At 42.0% G+C, this 23,584-nt stretch overlaps 1 protein-coding gene across 3 annotated transcripts in view; it reads right to left on the reverse strand.

Moving 5' to 3' along the window:
* Window positions 1–23,584, reverse strand: part of NCK2 (NCK adaptor protein 2) — a 155,976-nt gene that overhangs the window by 44,030 nt on the left and 88,362 nt on the right. For 2 of the 3 annotated variants that reach the window (XM_029058096.2, XM_029058097.2), the window contains exon 3: window positions 10,197–10,438. In XM_029058096.2, coding sequence (XP_028913929.1) covers window positions 10,197–10,422 — 226 coding nt within the window. In that variant the 5' untranslated portion in view covers window positions 10,423–10,438. Of the gene's footprint in view, window positions 1–10,196; window positions 10,439–18,196; window positions 18,219–23,584 lie in introns of those variants that run through there. The other variant, XM_029058098.2, reaches the window with a different exon arrangement.

Raw genomic sequence — 23,584 nt, forward strand, 5'->3', positions numbered from 1 at the left:
TCCAAATCCACCAATCACTCTCCCATACTTCAAAGTCCCGATGAAGGGGCATCTCCTCCAGAAGGCCTTCCCAGACTAAGTCCCACTTTTCCTCCTCTAATCATAATGTTGGTATTTGTTAAGCGCTTACTATGTGCCGAGCACTGTTCTAAGCGCTGGGGTAGACACAGGGGAATCAGGTTGTCCCACTTGGGGCTCACAGTCTTAATCCTCATTTTACAGATGAGGTAACTGAGGCACCGAGAGGTTAAGTGACTTGCCCAAAGTCACACAGCTGATAAGTGGCTGAGCCGGCATTCGAACCCATGATCTCTGACTCCAAAGTCCGTGCTCTTTCCACTGAGCCACGCTGCTTCTTTGTCAGCTGTGTGACTGTGGGCAAGTCACTTAACTTCTCTGTGCCTCAGTTACCTCATCTGTAAAATGGGGATGAAGATTGTGAGCCTCACGTAGGACAACCTGACGACCCTCTATCTCCCCCAGCGCTTAGAACAGTGCTATGCACAGAGTAAGCGCTTAACAAATACCAACATTATTATTATTATTATCATCTCCCACTCCCTTCCGCATCACCCTCGGTCCCTTTGCTCTTGCCCCCTCCCCTCCCCACAGCACTTATATATCTATAATTTTATTTATTTATATCGATGCCTGTTTACCTGTATTGATGTCTGTCTTCACCCCTCTCTAGACTGTGAGCTCGTTGTGGTCAGGGATTGTCTCTATTGCTAAATTGTACTTTCCCAAGTGTGTAGTACAGTGCTCCACACACAGAAAGCACTCCATAAATATGATTGAATGAATGAATATATACTTACACGTCCATCGGTAATTTATTTTAATGCATGTTTTCCACTGTAGTCTGTGAGCTCCTGGTGGGCAGGGATCATGCCTGCTTATTCTGTTGCATTGTACTCTCCCAAGCACTTAGTAGAGTGCTCTGCATATAGTAAGCATTCGCTGAATACCATCAATTGGCGAGGCATCTCGAGGTCACATTGACCAGATTTACTCATTCATGGATTCATTGCGCCCCCCCCCCCCCCCCCCCCCGATTTATAAGAGCATTTTAAGGGGTGAATGGGAACCAGAGCAGCATTTATGGGTGGAGAATAGAGGCCGTCCTGACATCAGTTTATCACAAAGCATTCTGAATCTTCTCAGTGATTATCATTATGGCCAATTCAGGCCCAGGGAACCCTTTGCTAATAAAACACTGTGCAAGAGGTGATCCTGACGCTTGTAAATTACTGGGCCAAACCCTTTTAGCATTCCCTTTGTGTCTCTTTGGCATTTTGAGAGATTCATTAATTCTGAGGCCAAGAGGTACAATTAGCACACTGGCTCAGTATTTACATAATGTCTTGGTGGCTTGAAACAGCTGGGAGAAGCTTTTACATCTTAAATATTCCAACCAAATGTTTTAAAAATCTATATGTTAGACTTTAACCACAAGTTACAATACTCTAAGTTTTAATTATTTAACCTGTAGAACCTTTCTCGGAATGAAAAGGTCTGTATGAATCCCAAATAAGATTTATTCAATCATATTTATTGAGCGCTTACTGTGTGCAGAGCCCTGTACTAAGTACTTGGGAGGGTACAATGCAAGAATAAAGAGTCACATTCCCTGCCCACAATGAACTTACAGTCTAGGGGGGGAAGATAGATATTAATATAAAAAAATTACGGATATGTACATAACTGCTGTGGGGCTGGGATTGGGGAAGAATGGAGGGAGCAATTCAGGGAGATACTAAAGGGAGTGGGAGAAGAGGAAAGGAGGGCTTAGTCAGGGAAGGCCTCCTGGAGGAGATGGACCTTCAATATGGCTTTGAAGTGGGGGGAAGTAATTGTCAGAATTGAGGAGGGAGGGCCTTCCAGGTCAGAGGCAGGATGTGAGCGAGGTAGGCAAGATACAGAGGCACAGTGAGATGTTTAGCATTAGAGGACCAAAGTGTGCGGGCTGGGTTGTAGAGGATAGTAGCAAGGTGAGGTAGAAGGGGGCAAGGTGGTAGAGTACTTTAAATGATAATAATAATTATAGTATTTATTATGTGCTTATTATGTGGTGAGCATGGTTCTAAGCACCGGGGTAGATACAAGGTAATCAAGTTGTCCCACGTGGGGTTCAGTCTTAATCCTCATTTTACAGATGAGGTAACTGAGGCACAGAGAAGTTAAATGACTTGCCCAAGGTCACAGAGCAGATAAGTGGTGGAGCCGGAATTAGATCCATGTCCTTTGACTCCCAAGTCCATGCTCCTTCCACAGAGCTACGAATCTTCTCTGGAGCTTTTTGATTGATGCAGAGGTGGATGGGCAACCACTGCATTTTTTTGGAGGACCAGCAAAGTACTATATTCATTCTACAACTGAAAATTCTAATAGTCAAGGTATCTAGTTCTTTTAATACAAATTATAGATGCATTTATGCAGACTTTCATCCCCGAGAAAATTATACAGCATATTTCATTTGATTAAATTATAAAATATTAATGGAATGACATAAAGCTAACCCTTTCGTATCCCAGGAAAGATTATTGCAAAGGATAGAAAATAATTTGGCATTAATCTAAATAGGTCTGTGGTATGGAATTTGAAAAATTATGGACTATACAAATTCTTATACTTAGGCAATTTGGAGTTCTGGTGCAATACAACTGTATCAAGAATTGTGCATGAACAAAATCTACCTTTATTTAGTTACCATCTTTATTCATATAAACCCCAAGTTCAGTGCTCAAGTCCAACCTAGGTTCCAGGTTTGCATATAAAGCACAATAATCATTTAAGGAAATGGCATAATTCAATCAATCCATCATATTTGAGTGCTTACTGTGTGCACAGCACTGTACTAAGTGCTTGGGAGAGTTCAGTATAACAATAAAACAGACAAATCCACTGCCCACACCAAGTTTACAGACTAGAGGGGGATATAGAGATTAATATAAATAATTGCGGATGGTGCTTTGGGGCTGGGAGGGGCGATAATTAAAGGGAGCCATTGAGGGCAATGAAGATGGGAGTGGAAGAAAAGGAAAAGGAGGCTTAGGCAGGGAAGCCCTCTTGGAGGACATGTTCTTTGAAGAAGGGAAGAGTATTTGTCTCAGATATGAAAAAGGAGGGCGCTCCAGGTCAGAGGCGGGAGGTGGGTGAGAGGTCAGCATTATGTACCCATCTATAATTTATTGATATTAACATCTGTCTCCCACCTCTAAACTGGAAGCTCCCTGTGGGCAGGGAATGTGCCTACCAACTCTGCTGTGCCGTATTATATTCTCCTATGCACTTGGTACAGTGCTCTGCATGCCGTAAGCGCTTGATAAATACCGTTGATTGACTGAAATTCACCCCACCCCCAACCCCACAGCACTAGTGTACATATCTTTAACTTATATATTATAAATTACTTATTTATTCATATTAATGTCTGTCTCCCTCTCCAGACTGTAAGCTCACTGTGGTCAGGGAATGCACCTGTTATATTGTACCTTCCCAAATGCTACTAAAGTGTTCTGCACATAGTAAGCACTCCATAAATACCACTGTTTGACCGACTGAATTAATGTATGCATGAGACTCCAGCATGACTGCTATGATTGCTTTTGTTTGCAAAATAAGAGCAATTGCAAAATCTGTGGTGTTGGAGGCAACATGATGATGTTGGTATTTGTTTGTTAAGCGCTTACTATGTGCAGAGCACTGTTCTAAGTGCTGGGGTAGACACAGGTGAATCAGGTTGTCCCACGTGGAGCTCACAGTCTTAATCCACATTTTACAGATGAGGGAACTGAGGCACAGAGAAGTGAAGTGACTTGCCCACAGTCACACAGCTGACAAGTGGCAGAGCGGGGATTCGAACCCATGACCTCTGACTCCAAAGCCCGTGCTCTTTCCACTGAGCCACGCTGCTTCATGGGATGCATGGGATGCAGAAGATTCTCTAAGAGAATGACTTAAACCCTAATTTATGTTACACCTTTAGGAAGGTGAGAAATTTCATGGCAGTTGTTGTGGCTGAGTTCAAAGAGGCAACAGAGAATCCATGCTGAGTTGATGAGGGTTTCTTTTTACTTAATGGAACAAAGACTTTTATGCAAAAGTAAACTTAGTGAAGAATGGTCATTAAGCAGCACAGAAGAATGTGTTGACTCTCAACCACAATCTAGACACGGCTGATAGGTTTTAAGCCCTGCATTGTTACTCAAAGGTTTTTATTCTGATCTCAAAAACAATGGTGAGTTGTAATTACAATCCATGATAGTGCACTTTCTGGAAGTGAGTGAATTTGTTTCTAGTCATCTGAACACATCAAGAGTGAAATGGAGCATAGTGCAATCTAGATAAAGACCAGTGATGATTGTAATTTGTGACTGATGCCTTTTCTTTTCTTCTTCTGCAAATTCCAGAAAGTCCACAGCCAACTGGCAATTACTCAGGAACAATTTATTCAATTGGGAAATTTTAAACCTTAATACCAATAATAATTATGATAGTATTTGTTAAGCGCTTACTATGTGCCATGCACTGTATTAAGCAGTTTGGTGGATAAAAGCAAATCGGGTTGGGCACCGTCCCTGTCCCACGTGGGGCTCACAGTATCAATCCCCATTTTCCAGATGAGGTATATGAGGCCCAGAAAATGAAGTGACTTATCCAAGATGACACAGCAGTCAAGTGGTGGAGCCGGGATTAGAACCCATGACCTTTCGACTCCCAGGCCCATGCTCTATCCACTAAATGATACTACTTCCCACTTTGTGGGCATTTCATTATTTATTTACACCACTGTGGAGGGGAAGGGAATGTAGTTTCAAGTGAAATGAGTCAGCTTTGTTGTTAGGTTTGAGAGCGGGAAGGGTAGCAGTAATTCAGTCTAATGGAATTCTGGAGAAAAGCACATCAGAAAACAAATTTTAACAGTTCCTAGCTGTATTGTGCCTCATTTCACCTTATTAGTCCAATGGTTCGAAGAAAAATAAATGAAATGCTCAAATTAACATACTCAGTTCTTCCCACTGTCAACCTCCAGCTCACAACTTCCCTTGTCTTGGAATTCCCACCTGCTTATCAGACAGATCAGCGTTCTCTCAGGCTTCAAAGTCATTTTGAAATCACACCTCCTCCTGGAGGCCTTCCCCAATTAATTTACATCCCCTACCTAATCGTCAGCAACTGCCACATCAGTACTTTCAGTCCGGGACAACCATCCACCCCCACTATACTTATGGACATTCATTCATTCAATCATATTTACTGAGCGCTTACTGTATGCATAGCACTGTACTAAGTGCTTGGAAAGTACAATTCAGCAACAGATAGAGACAATCCCTCCCCAACAACGGGCTCACATATTTTTATGCTATTTTGCTTCCTGTCTTTATTTTAGTGTCTGTCCTATTGCTGGAATGAAAGCTCCTTGAAGGCAAGTATCAATGAATCAATAGTATTTATTGAGCACTTACTCTGTGCAGAGCACTGTACTAAGCACTTGGGAGAGTACAGTACAACAGAATTGGTAGACAGAGGTACTTAGAGTCTGGTGGGGGAGACAGACATGAAAATAAATTACAGATCTGTACAGAAGTCCTGGGGAGAAGTGGTTCAGTGGAAAGAGTACGGGCTTGGGAGTCAGAGGACAAGGGTTCACATCCCAGCTCCACCACTTGTCAGCTGTGTGACTTTGGGCAGGTCACTTAACTTCTCTGTGCCTCAGTTACCTCATGTGTAAATTGGGGATTAAGACTGTGTGCCCCACGTGGGACAACCTAATTACCTCGCATCCTCCCCAGCGCTTAGAACAGTGCTTTGCACATAGTAAGTGCTTAACAAGTACCATCATTTTTTTTAAAGGGTGCAAATCCAAATGCATAAATGAACAGAGGGGAGACGGAGGAGGGGAGATGAGACCCCTCTCTTTAATTCCCTCCCAAACAACCATCTTCAACTGTTCACTCTCCAGGGGCTTCTTCCCCACTGCTTTCAAACACGCCCATGTCTCCCCTTCCTAAAAAAACCTACAGTCTAGAGGGGGATATACACACACTAATCCATATAAATTATGGATATGTACATAATTGCTGTGGAGCTGAGGAAGGGGTGAATAAGCGTGCAAATCCAAGAACGAGGTTAACACAGAAGAGTGGAAGAGAAAATGAGGATTTAGTCATGGAAGACTTCTTGGAGGAGATGTGATTTTAATAAGACTTTGAAGGTGGAGAGAGTCTGTCCGATATGAAGAGGGAAGGCATTCCAGGTCAGAGGCCGGATGTGGGCAAGAGGTCAGCTGCGACATAGTTGAGATTGAGATACACAGAATTTGTTGGCATTAGAGGAGTGAAGTTTGTGGGCTGGGTTGTAATAGGAAATTAGGGATGTAAGGTAGGAGGGGGCAAGGTGATTGAGTGCTTTAAAACCAATGATAAGGAGTTTCTTTTTGATGCAGAGGCGGATGGGCAAACACTGGAGGTTCTTGAGGAGTGAGAAAACATGGACCAAATGATTTTTTAGAAAAACCCGGTCATCAGAGTGAAGTAGGGACTCGAGTGGGGAGAGACAGGAGGTACAGAGGTCAGCGAGGTCGGCAGGAGGTCGAGTTGGGACAGAATAAGTGCTTTGATCAGCATAATAATAATAATAATAATGTTGGTATTTGTTAAGCGCTTACTATGTGCCGAGCACTGTTCTAAGCGCTGGAGTAGACATAGGGGAATCAGGTTGTCCCACGTGGGGCTCACAGTCTTAATCCCCATTTTACAGATGAGGGAACTGAGGCACAGAGAAGTTAAGTGACTTGCCCACAGTCACACAGCCAACAAGTGGCAGAGCTGGGATTCGAACTCATGAGCCCTGACTCCAAAGCCCATGCTCTTTCCACTGAGCCACACTGCCACAGATTGCATGGAACAAAGAGGGCGGATGGTAGCGCGATGTTGTGAAGGTTGAACCAACAGGATTTCGTGACAGACTGAATATTTGGGTTGAAAGAGAGATGAGTCGAGAATAATGACAAGGTTACGGGCTTCGGAGACAGGGAGGATGGTGGTGCTATCTACAGTGATGGAAAATCAATTAATCAATGGCATTTTCTGACTTACTATGTGCACAGCATTGTACCAAACACTTGGGAGAGTACAACACAACAGAATTGGTAGATCTGTTCCCTGCCTGTAACAAGCTTAAAGTCTAGAAGGGGGAGATAGACATTATGAAAAAATAATTGATAATATAAAATTTAGAGACATGTATGTAAATGTTGTAGAGAAAAGTCGGGGAGGACAGGGTTTAGGTGGGAAGATAGGGAGTTCTGTTTAGAACATAGTAAGTTTGAGGAGTGAGCAGGACATCCAAGTAGAGATGTCTGGCACATAGTAAATACTTAAATACCATGAAAAAACAAAACCAGTGGTAAGGAGCTTCTGTTTGATGTGGAGGTGGACGGACAACCACTGAAGGTTCATGGAGTGGGGAAACGTGGCCTGAATGTTTTTACAGAAAAATGATCTGGGCAGCAAAGAAAAGTGAAGACTGTGAGACAGGAGGCAGGGAGGTCAGCGAGGAGGCTGACGTAGTGATCAAAGTGGGATAAGTGCTTGCTTGGATCAGCATAATAGCAGTTCGGATGGAGAAGAAAGGGTGGACCTTAGCAACGCTGTCAAGGTAGAACCGACAGGAATTAGTGACAGAATGAACATGTGGGTTGAATGAGAGAGATGAGTTGAGAATAAAGACAAAGTTATGGGCTAGTGAACAGAGAGAATTGTTGTGTGGTCTACAGTGATGGGAAAAACATGAGGAGGACAGGGTTTGGGTGGGAAGATGAGGAGCTCTGTTTTGGACATGTTAAGTTTAAGATGATGGCAGGGACATCCAAGTAGAGATGTCCTGAAGGCAGGAGGAAATCAACCTTACCCCCATTGATTTCTTACTACAATCCAGCCCACACGCTTTGCAACTCTAAGACCAACATACCCACTGTACCTCAGTCTTTCCTATCTTGCTGCCAACGCTTTGCCTACATCCGCCCTCTGGCCTGGAACTACCATACTTTAACTCTAACCACCATCTTCCCACCTTCAAATCATTATTACTATCACATCTCCTCCAAGAGGTCTATCCTAACTAATCCTTCATTTTCCCTACTCCAGTGTGGCTTAGTGGAAAGAGCCCGGGGTTTGGAGTCAGAGGTCATGGGTTCGAATCCCAGGCTCTGCCACTTGTCAGCTGTGTGACTGTGGCAAGTCACTTAACTTCTCGGTGCCTCAGTTACCTCATCTGTAAAATGGGGATTAACTGTGAGCCTCATGTGGGACAACCTGATTACCCTGTATCTACCCCAGCGTTTAGAACAGTGCTCTGCACATAGTAGGAGCTTAACAAATACCAACATTATTATTATTATTACCCTTTAAGCACTTGATAAACCAACACTCAGCCCCACGAGATTTATGTACATAGCTGTAATTTATTTTAATGTCTGTCTCTCCTCTAGACTGTAAGCTTCTTGTGGGCAAAATCCGAGCCTACCAACTGTGTGTTGAACTCTCTCAAGTGCTTGGTACACTGCCCTGCACACAGTGAATGCTTACTTAATACCACTGATTGACTGAACTGTCTTCAACTCCACAAAATTCAGCCACTTTAGATCTCATTTAACTAAAAGGCATTCATTATACATAAGAAGCAGTAGTCTTAAAAGCCCAAAGGAATTACTTTACAACGCTTAGTCATCTACAGCAGAAACTGCTTTAAGTTATCACATTAAGACCTTGGTTATCCAAGGAGCCTTGACCAAGAGTAATACTGTGAGCCCCAAGTGTGACATGTACTGTGTCCCACCTCATTATCTTGTATCTACTTCTGCGCTTAGTACAGTACCTGACACATAGTAAACACTTCAGAAATACCATAGGAAGGAAAAAAAAATCACAAAGGTAAATGCGGGTACTGGGAATCTTTGATAGAGTGCTGGTAGGCAACAAGACAAGAAAGGGCCAAGGGAACAGAGAAGATATAGCTTAGAGCCTTTCACTGCTCATACAGTACAACTGTTTCACTACATAGATTACACGGATCCCAAGCAGCGTGGCTAAGTGGAAAGAGCCCGGGTTTGGGAGCCAGAGGTCATGGGTTTGAATCCTGGCTCTGCCACTCGTCAGCTGTGTGACCGTGGGCAAGTCACTTAACTTCTCTGTACCTCAGTTACCTCATCTGTATCCTCATATGGGGATTAACTGTGAGCCTCATATGGGACAACCTGATTACCCTGTATCTACCCCAGCACTTACAACAGTGCTCTGCACATAGTAAGCGCTTAACAAATACTAACATTATTATTAAAGGCCAAGCCCCTACTAGGCAGCAAGGAGTAGATAGTACAATATATACTGAATATATTGTACAGAAGCAGCATGGCATAGTGGAGAGAGCATAGGCCTGGGCAACAGAAGGTCACGGGTTGTAATCCCACCTCTGCCACTTGTCTGTTGTGTAACCTTGGGCAAGTAACTTCACTTCTCTGTGCCTCAGTTATCTCATCTGTAAAATGGGGATTGAGAACTGCGAGTCCCTGTGTCCAACCCAAATTACTTGTGACCACCCCAGTGCTTAGTACAGTACCTGACACATAATATGCGCTTAAATGCCATCATTATTATTACAATTATAAAAATATCCTTCTCCCTAGTCCAATTTATTAAGGAGGGGAAAAAGACACAGGCTCTCACGCCTTTGATTTCCACTATCACGAAGGCCAAGTGTTTTGAATTTTGCAGGAGAGAGACATACCTTCTGACAGATTCTTGAGGGAAAAAAAGCCCCTATGGAAAGATCCTGGCAAGAGTTTGAGAATTTTCTGTGGTGGTAATTCCACCCTTGAATTTTGATTAGCGGCAAAAAACATGTGCAGTAGCCCACAACATACTGAAGTGACAAATTATACAAGACCATACAGTTTCCATTCTCTCTGAATTGATCCAATTCATGTTTTTCACATTGTTCTTCATAATTGTATACAAGATGCCAGGAAAAAAAGGAACTGAAAGGATATTTTGACTTTTCATTCAGCTTGGGTCTTAATACAAAAGTGTCCAAATCCCCAGAAAAGTGTGTGAGTCAGGGGAAGGGATTTAATTATGGAAAATAGGAAACGTTTCGATTCTTCATTTGGAGCCTTGATGACCACACACACTTACCTAATGTGTCTTTCAGGTTTTTAACCAAAGAGCCTTTCTTCAAACTGTTCTTTCTCTCCACATAATTGGATGGCACATATCCTGTTCTGTTGGCTGCATTTCTTACCCTCCACCACGTTTTGGAATCATCTAGCAACCACAGCCGTTCATTCTTCTTGATGTCAAGTTCTTGATCTTGCTGCGCAGTGTAATCCCACTTGGCTATAACAATAACTTCTTCTGTCATCTTTCATGGAGTCCCTCTGGCAACAAAACATAGAAGGTTCTCATTAGATAACTACACGGATGCCTCATCCATTACCTCATTTTAAAAGCTTGAACATTTATAGCCTTTAAATACACTTTTGTGAAGGATTTTCTTCCAGGTTTTATAATTAAATATCTGAAAACTCAAAATGACCTCAGTTGGCATCATTATCACATTTAGACTATATGAAAGGGCACTTTATATATTAGCCATTTGTGTATTTTTCTATTGCAATATGTTCTTTGTTAGGGTTTTTCCAATAAATATAAACCAAGTTTAATTCATTTAGAGTGTTCATTTCACAAACAGCTTCCTCTTTTAAGTTTTACAGCGGTACTTCATTTTCTTACCCCTTATATTCTAGCATACTTGAACACTTGTGGTACTTATTAAGGCTCTTAATTTGTGCAAAGTGCTGGGGGTAGATACAAGAGAATCACATCAGACACAGGGAAGGAAAACAGGCATTTAATCTCTGTTTTACAGATGAGAAAACTGAGGCTGGAGAGGTGAAGCGACTTACTTAAAGTCACACAGCAGGCAAGTGAAGGAGTTAAAGTTAGAACCCTGGTCTCCTGACACCCAGTCCTGTGTTCTTTCCACTAGGACACACTGCTTCTTTAATTGCTTCTATCACAAATGATCTAAGATTATTGATTTAAATTTATGCAGGCCAGTCTATTGCTCCTCAGTAGGTCAAAATAATTTTTTTAATGGTATTCGTTAAGCACTTTGTGCCGGGTACTGTTCTAGGCAGTGGGGTAGATAGAAGCTAAAAAAGTGGGACACAGTCTATGTCCCATGTGGGGCTCAGAATCTCAATCCCCATTTTACAGGATGTAAGAGGAAGCACAGAAAAGTTTGACATGATGTCTTCTCCTACATTAATTTTTAATCTCATTTTATACCTCCCCCACCCCCAGCTGCCACTTAACAACTTCCAGGTCACTTTTAGCACTTTAGTTGTCCTAAAAGTATTTACTGAACACCTTCTGAGTGCAATACCCTGTATTAAGCGCTAATAAAGTACAAAGCATAGAAGTGACCTACTACCTGCCCACAAAAAGCTTCCACCCTTCCAGTAACTTTGTAATCTGTAGAGCACCTCAGTGAGAAAGAAAATTTCTCCTCCTTGTCTTCTCTCTTCTGGAACAGGAAGTTTCATTTGCTATTTCTTTGGAGCATTGTGATGGTTTTCAGGGTCAAGTTGGAGGAAGTATTTCCTTTTTGATGTCTTAGCAGCACATAATTGTTGTCCAAGTTAACCATCACAAAAATGCCAAACACCTCACTCTCTCACACCACTCTCACACCAGGACAAATGATTAATATGCAGCTTGGCTTAGTGGAAAGGGCTTGGGAGTCAGACGGTGAGGGTTCTAATCCTGGCTCTGCAACTTGTCTGCTGTGTGACCCTGAGCCAGATTTAACTTCTCTGTGCCTGTTACCTCATCTGTAAAATGGGGATGAACACCCTGATCTGTACGTGGGACAACCTGAATCTTGAATCATGTCAAAAGGCCTTTAAAGATGGGAAGAGCCATTGTGAAGGAGGAAGGAGTTCTGCAGATAAGGGGAGGGAGGGAGCAAAAGAGAGAAGTAGAGAAGGGTCAGCAGAGAAGAGAATTAGATGCAAGGAGCACAAGGCTTTTGTTGATGGGATTTTAAGGAGGCAGTAGGCAAAGAATAAGTCTGGGAAACAGGAGATGACTCAGCTCTACCCCTGGCTTCTGGGTGACCTTGGGCAAGCCACTTAATCTCTTTGTGTTTGTATTTTCATCTCAAAAATGAGCACGATAGCATCTGTCGCAAAGGGATACTCTGAGGGTAAAATGAGATCATCAGTGTTAAAGTGCTTCAGGAAAAATTAAAATTGGCTAACAAATTTAGGGCAATATTGCTTTCACTAGTCATGTCTGCATGTAACGTTTATGTTTTTTGAGAGGGTATTTCCATTTTTTTACCAGAATCTGTGTAAGACACACCAAATGTCAAGCACCAAACAACTGCAGGAATTAGCCCAGAAAGATGAAGGGAATGCTTTTGGAGACATGTACATTAGCTTAGCATGGAAATAGCCATCGTAGAGGATTGAAACAAAGGCTATTTTAAAAATATTTAGAGAATGCTTTTATCACCACCATCCTTAGGGAAGGTCAAGATTGACAAGTTGCCTTTCCCAACTGATCTATGCCACCCAGGTGAAGGATGACGGGGAGAGGCAGATTTAAAAATGGGTCCCAAATGAAGCAACTACTGTGGGGGCGCTGGGGGAGAGATTGCTAAGGAAATATAATTTGATGATGTAAGACTGAGTGGGAATACCATTTTCAATACCATTTAAAAGCCTGTACTCACAGTTGCATTGATTTTAACTTAATTTCCTTCCTAAAAAATATACACTTTATTTTTTTCACTCTTTTTGGTCACTCTCCCACACTAACGTTGGTATTTGTTAAGCGCTTACTATGTGCCGAGCACTGTTCTAAGCGTTGGGGTAGACACAAGGGAATCAGGTTGTCCCACGTGGGGCTCACAGTCTTAATCCCCATTTTACAGATGAGGGAACTGAGGCACCGAGAAGTTAAGTGACTCGCCCAAAGTCACACAGCTGACAAATGGCCGAGCCGGGATTTGAACCCATGACCTCTGACTCCAAAGCCCGTGCTCTTTCCACTGAGCCACGCTGCTTCTCTACTGCCTCAATAGCACTCCATTCATTCTAGCTCCTAATAACTGCACAAAGCCAGAGCCGATTCATAAATGTTTAATTTTTAAAGGAGCAGATTTAGGATTTAATTTTCAAACCTACTTTTTTTTTTCCTTCGGCTAACATACAAAAATCTCTACGTAATCACCTCTGCATTTCAGAGCAGGGGCAACAAATAAGAAAAGCAGTTTTGTGGGTTCTTTTATCACTAAGATTTTCTTTGGCTAATATGAAAGTGCACCACTACCAATAACAACCATTTTGTTATACATTTTTATGTCTGTACTGTATTTAATGTAGCTAATTTTTTTTTTAAATGGCATTTATTAAGTGCTTAGTATGTGCCAGGCACTGTTCAAGATACAAACTAATCAAGTGGACACAGTCCATGTCCCACATGGCGCTCACAGTCTTAATCCTCATTTTACACAAGAGATAACTAAAGTAGGTAAGGAGAAAAGACTTGCTCAGATTCCCAAAGCAGAGAAGTGGAGGAATTGAGATTAAAAACCAGGTCCTCTATCTCCCAGGCCCATGCTCTTTCCATTAGGCAATACTTGTGTCCCTGCAAGACAGAACCTCATATTGAAAGGCACATACAGTTTGATTAAAGAACAGATAATAATAATAATAATAATAATGATGGTATTTGTTAAGTACTTACTATGTACCAACCACTGTTCGAAGCACTGGGGTAGATACAAGGGAATCAGGTTGTCCCACATTGGGGTCACAGTCTTAATCCCCATTTTACAGATGAGATAACTTCTCTGTGCCTAAATTAAGTGACTTGCCCAAAGTCACACAGCTGACAAGTGGTGGATCCGGGATTAGAACCTCTGACTCCCAAGCCCGTGCTCTTTCCACTAAACCACAATGCTTCTCAAAGACAGAATATATAGTCAGTGCCAAATCATAACCAGAATATTATTTACGTTGGATTTTCAGGAAGCTTTCTTTAATCAATCAGTGGTCTATATTGAGTACTTACTGTGTGCAAAGCTCTGATCTAAGTGCTTGGGAGAGTAGTTGTTTCATTCATTTATTGTATACCCAGTGACCAAATTAAAAAATCATTCAAATAATGTTATTCTATGGACTGGTTTAATTATGCACCTGCCTAGAAGCAGGGAATTGAACCAGATGTTCTCTTGATCCCTTCTGGTTCTTAAATTATTTGATTTTTGGTCCAAAGTCCTTGATGCAAACTGCCCTCAGTGTTATATGAAGTAACATACCAGTTAACTTAGCTTCAAAAAGAGGCCTACCAACAGCATTGTGGCAGAAGAATAGAGAAGCAGCGTGGCTCAGTGGAAAGAGCCCGGGCTTGGGAGTCAGAGGTCATGGGTTCGAATCCTGGCTCTGCTACTTGTCAGCTGTGTGACTGTGGGCAAGTCACTCACTTCTCTGTGCCTCAGTTCCCTCATCTGTAAAATGGGGATGAAGACTGTGAGCCTCACGTGGGACAACCTGATGACCCTGTATCTACCCCAGCACTTAGAACAGTGCTCTGCACACAGTAAGCGCTTAACAAATACCAACATTATTATTATTTTTTTTTAGGACACTCTAAATCTAAACATATATTGAGATTTCTATGGAATGCTAATTCAAGCATTCAATGAAATGGAAATCAGAAAAAATGGTTAACCCAAATAAAGTTTATACTAGATCTACCTTAGACACCCAACAGTCACTAGATGTGTCAAAGTTGCAATGCACCTTGAAAATGTTTTCTCACTCCTGTGGATAGAATCTCACCAAGCTCTATTTCCTTCAACAAATTTTCAAGCACCTGCACTCACCAAACCAACTTTCACAGGTGCATGAGTCAAGAGATCAGTCAAATCTGTTTTAAAGATAAGTTAAAAAAATAACTTGGCCTCCGTTCACTCACAAAATGTTTCTAACGGCCCTAACCCTTCATAGTTACACATTTTTTTTTCTTACTGTGCTTTCACTCATTTCTTTGAACACTTTTCTTTGTTGAAAATATATAAATTGCCTAATCCATACAAAGTTTCAAGAAAAATTATGAAAAGTGTGCTAGAAAAGGTGCTCTGCTGCCTGATTTCTAGGAGGCTAATTGTGAAAGACCATGAATTATTCTAACAAGCTTTTTGCAGGATGACAGACTAGTACCTTCATTTTGGGGGTGGGGGGGTGTGGATGTGTGTGTGTGTTTTGGAAGGGCTGTCTTTGGGGTTCAAGGCTCTTGAGGGTGAGAACCCCAACTAAGTCCTCATTTCCCCTAATCCCTCTCCTTTCTGCATCATCTTTGCTCTTGGATCTGTACCCTTAAGCACATGATAGTCACGCCACCCTCAGCCCCACAGCACATATTCATTCTCTCATTCAATCGTATTTATTGAGCCCTTACTGTGTGCAGAGCATTGTACTAAGCACTTGGAAAGTACAATTAAGCAACAAATAGAGACAATCCCTACCTAACAAGGGGCTCACAGTCTGAAAGGGGGGAGACCGACATCAAAACAAGTAAATAAGCATCAATATAAATACAATTATAGATATATACACATCATTAATAAAAAATAGAATAGTAAATATGTACATATAAACACAAGTGCTGTGCGGGGGGAAAGGGGGTAGAGCAGAGGGAGGGAGTCGAGGTGACAGGGAGGGGACTAGGAGCAGGAGGATAAGGGGGGCTTCGTCTGGGAAGGCCTCCTGGAGGAGATGAGCTTTCAGTAGGGCTTTGAAGGGGGGGAAATGTGCTAGTTTGGCAGATGTAAGGAGGGAGGGCATTCCAGGACAGAGGTAGGAAATAGGTCAGGGGTCAAGTGCCAGACAGGTGAGAACGAGGCACAGTGAAAAGTTTAGCACCAAAGGAGCGAAGTGTATGGGCTGGGCTATAGAAGGAGAGAAGGGAAGTGAGGTAGGAGGGGGCAAGATGATGGAGAGCTTTGAAGTCAATAGTGAGGGGTTTTTGTTTCATGTGAAGGTTGATAGGCAAATGTCTGTCTCCGCCAACTGAACTGTAAGCTCCTTCAGGGAAAGAGTATCTACCAACTCTTTTGTTTTGTACTGTTCCAGGTATTCAGTACAGCGCTCTGCACACAGTAAGCACTCAATAAACATCACCGTCTGACCTGTGTAAATGGATGAGGTTTTGAAGGTGGCTGATGACAATCGTTCAATAACTTATTCATGCCAAGATTGAACTTTACTGTGCTGTTGCATTTAACAATAATAGTAATTGTGGGGTTTTTTTAGCACTTCCTACATACCAAACACTCCATTTAACACGGGGATATGCATAATACAATCAGATCAGACACCATCTCTATACCACACAGAGCTCACAGTCTAAGATAGTGAGACACTCAGGTATTGAGTCCCCATTTTATAGATAACTGAGGCACAGATAAATTAGGTGACTTGCCCAAGGTCACACAACGACCAAGTGGCAGAGTTCACATGCCTGGTCCGATGCCATTTCTCACATTCGCGGTTGCAGTCCCCACAGTGTTTCTGCTCTAGGAGTCACCTGTTTTTCATTTCTAATTACTATGCACCAGGCTACGCATGCTGGTCTGTCCTGCTTCTTCTGCTCTCCTATGTGATGAGGCAAAGCTGTTGACACCTCAGCTATGCCACGTCATCGTGTCATTAACTGTCTTCTTTTGACCTTGTTTACACTGCTTCCAGAACAGCCACTGGGTATCAGCTTTACTAATCTCCTCACACATGTTCAGCCAAAATTAAAGTGGGAGAAGCCATAAACTGAAGACAGCACTAACTCCATGAACACACTTACTATTCCGGATGGAATTAAATTTTGACATCACCTAGCAGACAAGGAAGCAAAAGGAAAAATAGGGCAAAGCACTGCAAACCTCAAATGTTACAACACAGGTAGATATAACCTTTTGCTGTGCACATTAGGGTGGAAACTGGCTTGCATATTCACCGATAGGTGAATTTCATAGGCAGTGGTGTAGTTTCCAGACACAAAGGAGAAATGTACGCATATACACACACAAATTTGACATGGCCATAAAATTGAACACCAGGTTTCACTTACTACCAAAATGTATGAAACAATGCATACCATTATGTTTTAAAAGATAAAATAATGCATGCCTTTTGATATCAGAATGTATTTTTGTAATTCAGCTACTAGGAAAACTCAAGATTGGCAGATTAGAAGAAAAGGAGTGAGAGAGAAATTTGAAATGAATGTTAACAAATAATCCTTCAGAAAGCCATTCGCTCTTACGCTTGCTCCTACCCTTCCTTTTCCCTTTCTTCATGGAACACTGAACTGGCAAAGTTGTTAAAATCCACCTTTCTTTTCCATCCAAACTGCCACCCCATTAATCCAGTACTTATCCTATTTTGCCTTGATTACTCTACCAGCCTCCTTGCTGAGCTCCCTGCCTCTGTTCTCTCCCAATTAACTCTGCTGTCCAGATCATTTTTCTACTAAACCATTCAGTCCATGTTTCCCTACTCCTCAAGAAGCTCCAGTGGTTCCCCATCCCCCTCTGTATCCAACAGAAACTCCTTACCATAGGCTTTAAAACACTCAAATACTTTGCCCCCTCCTACCTTACCTCCCTGATTTCCTAATACAACCCTGCCTCTAATGCCACTCTAATTCACTCCTCTAATGCCAACCTCCTCATGATACATCAGTTTTTTCTAGCTGTCGACCCCTCTCAGATCTTGCCTCCGGCCTGGAACTCCCCCGCCCCCCCTTCATATTCCCCACCTTCAAAACCTTATTAAAAGCACATCTCCAAGAGGTCTTCCCCAAAGAAGCTCTGATTTCCTCTTCTCCCACTCCCTTCTACGCTGCCTTTGCACTTGGATTTGTAACCTTTTATTCACCCCACCATCAGCCCCACTGCACTGAAGTATATAACCTGGATCCCTGCTGTATTATACTGTCCCACATGCTCAGTACAGTGCTCTGCACACAGTAATAGCTCAATGAATATGCTTGATTGATTGATTAAGAAAAGAGAGCCGTAATAAACTTCAAAAAGAAATATAATTGGAGAGACATATCCTCCCTACCATTCCCTTGATGCACCTCAGCAGATGGAGAAATCTTTCACACGAGTAAGGGAAATGGGAGGAGCAGGCAAGGTAGGGATTTTGGATATAAATCCTCAAGGGTTTGAGAAGAGTGTGGCATAAGGAACTGAGAAGCATCTGGGTCGGGGGGAAAGGTACTTACCTCCTCCCTTCCCAGTACCTCCCTTTAGGGGGAGGCAGGAGAAGCAGCAGGGCCTAGTTGAAATAGAACACACCTGGGAGTCAGCTGACCTGAATCCTAATCCCAGTTTGCCTGCTGTATGGTCTTGGGCAAGTTCTTTTCTGTGCCTTAATATCCTCATCTGTAAAATGGGGATTCAATACCTGTTCTTCCTCCTTTCTGATTGCAAGCCCCATGTGGGACCATGTCCAATCTGATCATCTTGTATCTACTCCAGTGTTTAGGACAGTTCTTGGCATACAGTAAGGAATTATTATTACCATTATTATTATTATTACTAGGACAAAGCTCACTGTGGGCAGGAAAAGTGTCTGTTTATTGTTGTATTTTCCCAAGCGCTTAGTACAGTGCTCTATACACAGTAAGTGCTCACTAAATACAATTGATTGAATGAATGAGTGAAAGAAAGCAAAGGGTATCCTCATGCATCACCCTGCTTCTGTCCCACATAAGCTGGGGTACTGGGGAAAGTGTAAGAAGAGTGTGGGGAGAGGACGGTGATGGATAATGGTCTATCCCCCATTCTCTGCCTCCTCTCTCAGGAATCCAGTATATCCCCCATTCTCTGCCTCCTCTCTCAGGCTGGGGGATCACTGGCCTCCCCAGACGGGCAGTCCAAGGGCAAGGCATAGGCTCAGAACAGGGCAGGCATGTGAGGGCAGTGTTTTGGAAAGCATGTGTTGGAATTCTCCACAGCTGAGGACTGCAAGAGAGGATGGAAGGAAGGGGAAAAGAAGTAACCCATTATTTATCCATATCTTTCTTTGAAATGGAGGATTTTGGCACAATCCCCAAGTTTCTACCCCCTAAATACCAATCTCACCTAAACATGCTTCTCACCTCTTCACCTTGTGGGCTTCTTCTTTCAAAAGCAAAGATGGATGCAGAGAAAGGAGTGGAAGGGAGAGGCATGATGGGGAATCCTCCTCCTCCTTCCAATGATAGTGACACCCCATTAGTAAACACATCCACATTGCAGGCAACTGCCTCTTCTACCCATCAAACGTGTTTCCCCTTTCTATTTACTATCTGTTTATTGACCTCTCCCAATCAAAGAATCAACAAGATTCTTGGGGAGATCTTAAGAGCTAAGCTTAAGTGGTGGTTAAGTACAGGTGACTAGCACATATTACAGTAATCATAACCCCCTTCCAATCCTCACCATCCCTCAAACTAACTAAGAAGAAGGCACAGGAGTCTGAGGCAGGGAGGACCTTAAGAGAAGCCACGTTGCCTAGTGGTAAGAGCATGGGCCTGGGAGTCAGAGGACCTGGGTTCTACTCACAGCTCTGCCCCTTGTCTGCTGGGTGATCTTGGGCAAGTCGCTTAGCTTTCTGTGCCTCAGTTTTCTCAACTGTAAAATGGGGATTTAATATCTCCCTTCTACTTAGGCTGTGAGCACTATTTGGGACCTGATTATCTTGTATCTACCACAGCATTTAGTACAGTATTTGGCACAAAGTAAGCACTTAAACAAATATCACAGTTATGAAGGGGAGCTTCTGGGGAGGATGGGCTCCTCTCCCCATTTGGGTCTAGGCAAGTGTTGCCTTGGGGCAGCTGCTTTAAAAATAACACTGCCTCCATTCCATAATGACTACATTAGTAAAATCCTCTAGGCTGTAAGCTCCTTAGGGCAGGGGACTTGTCTGCATTGCACTCCCCCCAGGCGCTTAACACAGTGGTCTGCTCATAATAAGTGATATGTAAGTGGTATAATCAATACCACTGACTGAATGAGAGGAGTCTCAATTCTGCTAGTTAGCCAAACCCCCTGTAAACCTGGGGCCCTGGGTTTTAGCGCTTTGAGCCTCTGCATTTATCTGCTCTACCTCCCAGTTCTACAAGTTGCATCTTCAGCTATTGAACTTTGACAAAAAAGAATGCTGTGAAGATACAACCGCTCATGGAATAGTGTCCATGATAAACTTTAACTATGTAATCATACAGTGTTTTACTCTAATTTTATAATATATAATTTTCTCATTTTCCTCCTCAGTAAAATCAAAATTAAACACCTGTTCTCCCTCCTATTTAGACTGATAGACCCATGAGACAAGGACTATGTCTTACCTGCTATCTTGTATCTTAAATACCTCAGCGCTTAGTACAATGCTTGGCAGACAGTAAATGCTTTATAACTATCATTATTATTGTTGCTCTGAATTTTAAACAATAGGCTTACACTCAGTAAGAGATCTGGGAGATATGTGTAGAAAGCACATGCATTAATTTTCAAATGAAGCTGAACTTGCTTTTCCCTTAAATTGCATACTTTATTAAGCATTAATATGCATGCCTAATGAGTTACTCAATATTGATGCATATCATATGATGTATCAAATACCATCTTCATATATAAGAGTTTACTAAAGTTTCATTTTTCAATGAAGATTTGGTAATATTTTTAAATGAAATGTAAAAAATATATTTGTATTGCAAGTGACGAGATTTAGAAGCTTTGAAAAAGCAAATTATTCCAAGCCTGACATTTCCCTACCTTACTTTGAATCTTATGGAACAGGCTAGAAACAAAGAAATAACAAAAAATAAACTTCATTCTTAAAAGGCCGGAGTATTTGAAAAAAGTATAGATCTGAGAGGGCAAGGATAGGCATCCATTGCATTTCTATATTCAGTGTCCACGTTTTTATTGTATTTATTAAGTTTTTACTTTTTGCCAGGCACAGTACTAAGCACTGAGATAGATTTGTTCTTCCCACTCTCAGCCCCACAGCGTTTATGCCCAGATCTGTAATTTTTTTTTTTATATTAATGTCTGTCTTCCAGCCTCCAGACTGTAAACTTGCTGTGGATAGGGAATGTGTCTGTTTACTGTTTTATTGTACTCTCCCAAGCACTTATTACAGTGCTCTGCACACAGGAAGCACTGAATAAATACAATTGAATGATTACAAATTAATCAGGTTGGATTTAATCCACGTTTCACATGGGGCTCACAGTCTTAATCCCCATTTTGCAGAAGAGGTAACTGAGGGACAGAGAAGTGAAATGACCTACCCAAGGTCACCCAGGACCTTCTAACTTCCAGGCTCATGCTCTATCCATTAGGCTAATGCTCTATCCACTATGACACACTGCTTCTGTCTACTGCCATACATACACAATCATAAATGCTTTGGATATTGGGGAAATAAACTCATTACGAATGGATGTTTTTGTGATGAAGCAAATCAAAATTTGACACATTTTGGGGGTGCCAAAAACAATTAGGCCTGATTGTTACTGTGGTTCCATGCATAACATGGGTATGTAACAAAACCTTGATGCTACTGATGAGGATGATTTTTATTCCTTTAAAGGGTGAGACCAGACATGCATTATATGGCCATAGCTACTTAAAAGGGAAATGAAATGGGTACGACCTCTGCCCTTTCAGATGTTTAATTCATTAATTAATTTATACTAATGTTCATTTCCCCCTCTAGACTGTATGCTTGTTGTGGGCAGGGAATATGTCTATCAACTCTATTGTGTTGTACACTCCCAAGTGCTTAATTCAGTGTTCTGCACACGGTAAGCACTTAATATCAATCAATTATTTTTATTGAGTGATTTTATTGAGCACTTACTGTGGGTAGAGCACTGTACTAAGCACTTCAGAGAGTACAATATCCACAATAAGCTTACAGTCTAGGAAGTAGACAAACATTAATAAAAATAAATATTGAATAATTCATATAATCTGATACTTGTCTGTTGTGTGACCTTGGTCAAGTCACTTCACTCCTCTGAACCTCAGTTACCTCATCTGTAAAATGGGGATTAAGCATGTGAGCCCCAAGTGGGACAGGGACTGTGTCCAATCTGATTTGCTTGCATTCATCCGATGCTTAGTACAGTGCCTTGCACATAGTAAGTGCTAAACGAATACCACAATTTTTAATGATTGACTGGATTGATTGACGTAGAGAATGCTTTCTTGTGTAGCATGTTCAGAGAAACGGGAGGTGCTGGGAAAGTTTCAGATGCTGCAAAACCCTTCCCTACCGCTCCAAGGTCATGCAAACCGGTGATCATGGTGATATGGCAGCAGGGACAGTGTAGGTTGTGCTATCACAGGCAAATAAATGACTAGAATTAGACTGTAGGGGAACACAGCAAAAGGAAGGGGTGAAGGTGTCAAAAAGTCAGCAAAATTATTTGACTGAATGAAGAATGAATAATGGTGGAGGTTAAAATTATTTTGAGCTTTCTACCTTGTAAGGTTCAAGATAGCTGGCATAGAGGAAGATGTGAGCCTCTCTTCACTGCCAAATTAAAATCCGCAAGTCTATTTTTGCATGCAATATATACAGGAAATTCCATGTATTTGCATTAACAAGTTTCTGCCTCACCTGTTCTAGGGAGATTCTGACAATGGAACTAAGATTTTAATGGTTTCATATTTCTGGAGTTCTGTAGCAGAGAGCATTTCCAATTCGTGCACTCTTCAAAGACATTTGTGCGCTAAAGATTGCTAGTATACTTCAAATTAATCACACCCCAGTCTGGATTCCTGAATATAAATGAACTATATGAGTTGCTTCATTTTTAGTAATAATCTTTCCTCATTATGTACATATTACTTTACTCATAATAGGGTTGCCATTTCTTTAGATCACAGTGGTTGGGAAGAGGTCCAGTGAAATCTCAAAATTATGTGCAGCAAGAAGGGGAAAGCACATTCATTCAATCATTCATTCAATAGTATTTATTGAGCGCTTACTATGTGCAGAGCACTGTACTAAGCTCTTGGAATGAACAAGTCGGCAACAGATAGAGACAGTCCCTGCCGTTTGAGGGGCTTACAGTCTAATCGGGGGAGACGGACAGACGAGAACAATGGCAGAAAATAGAGTCAAGGGGAAGAACATCTCGTAAAAACAATGGCAACTAAATAGAATCAAGGCGATGTACATTTCATTAAGAAAAAATAGGGTAATGGAAATATATACAGTTGAGCGGACAAGTACAGTGCCGAGGGGATGGGAAGGGAGAGGGGGAGGAGCAGAGGGAAAGGGGGAAAAGAGGGTTTAGCTGCGGAGAGGTGAAGGGGGGTGGTAGAGGGAGTAGAGGGAGAAGGGGAGCTCAGTCTGGGAAGGCCTCTTGGAGGAGGTGAGTTTTAAGTAGGGTTTTGAAGAGGGGAAGAGAATCAGTTTGGCGGAGGTGAGGAGGGAGGGCGT

The sequence above is a fragment of the Ornithorhynchus anatinus genome, chromosome 2, assembly GCF_004115215.2.
Source record: "Ornithorhynchus anatinus isolate Pmale09 chromosome 2, mOrnAna1.pri.v4, whole genome shotgun sequence".
In the NCBI taxonomy this organism is placed as follows: domain Eukaryota; kingdom Metazoa; phylum Chordata; class Mammalia; order Monotremata; family Ornithorhynchidae; genus Ornithorhynchus; species Ornithorhynchus anatinus.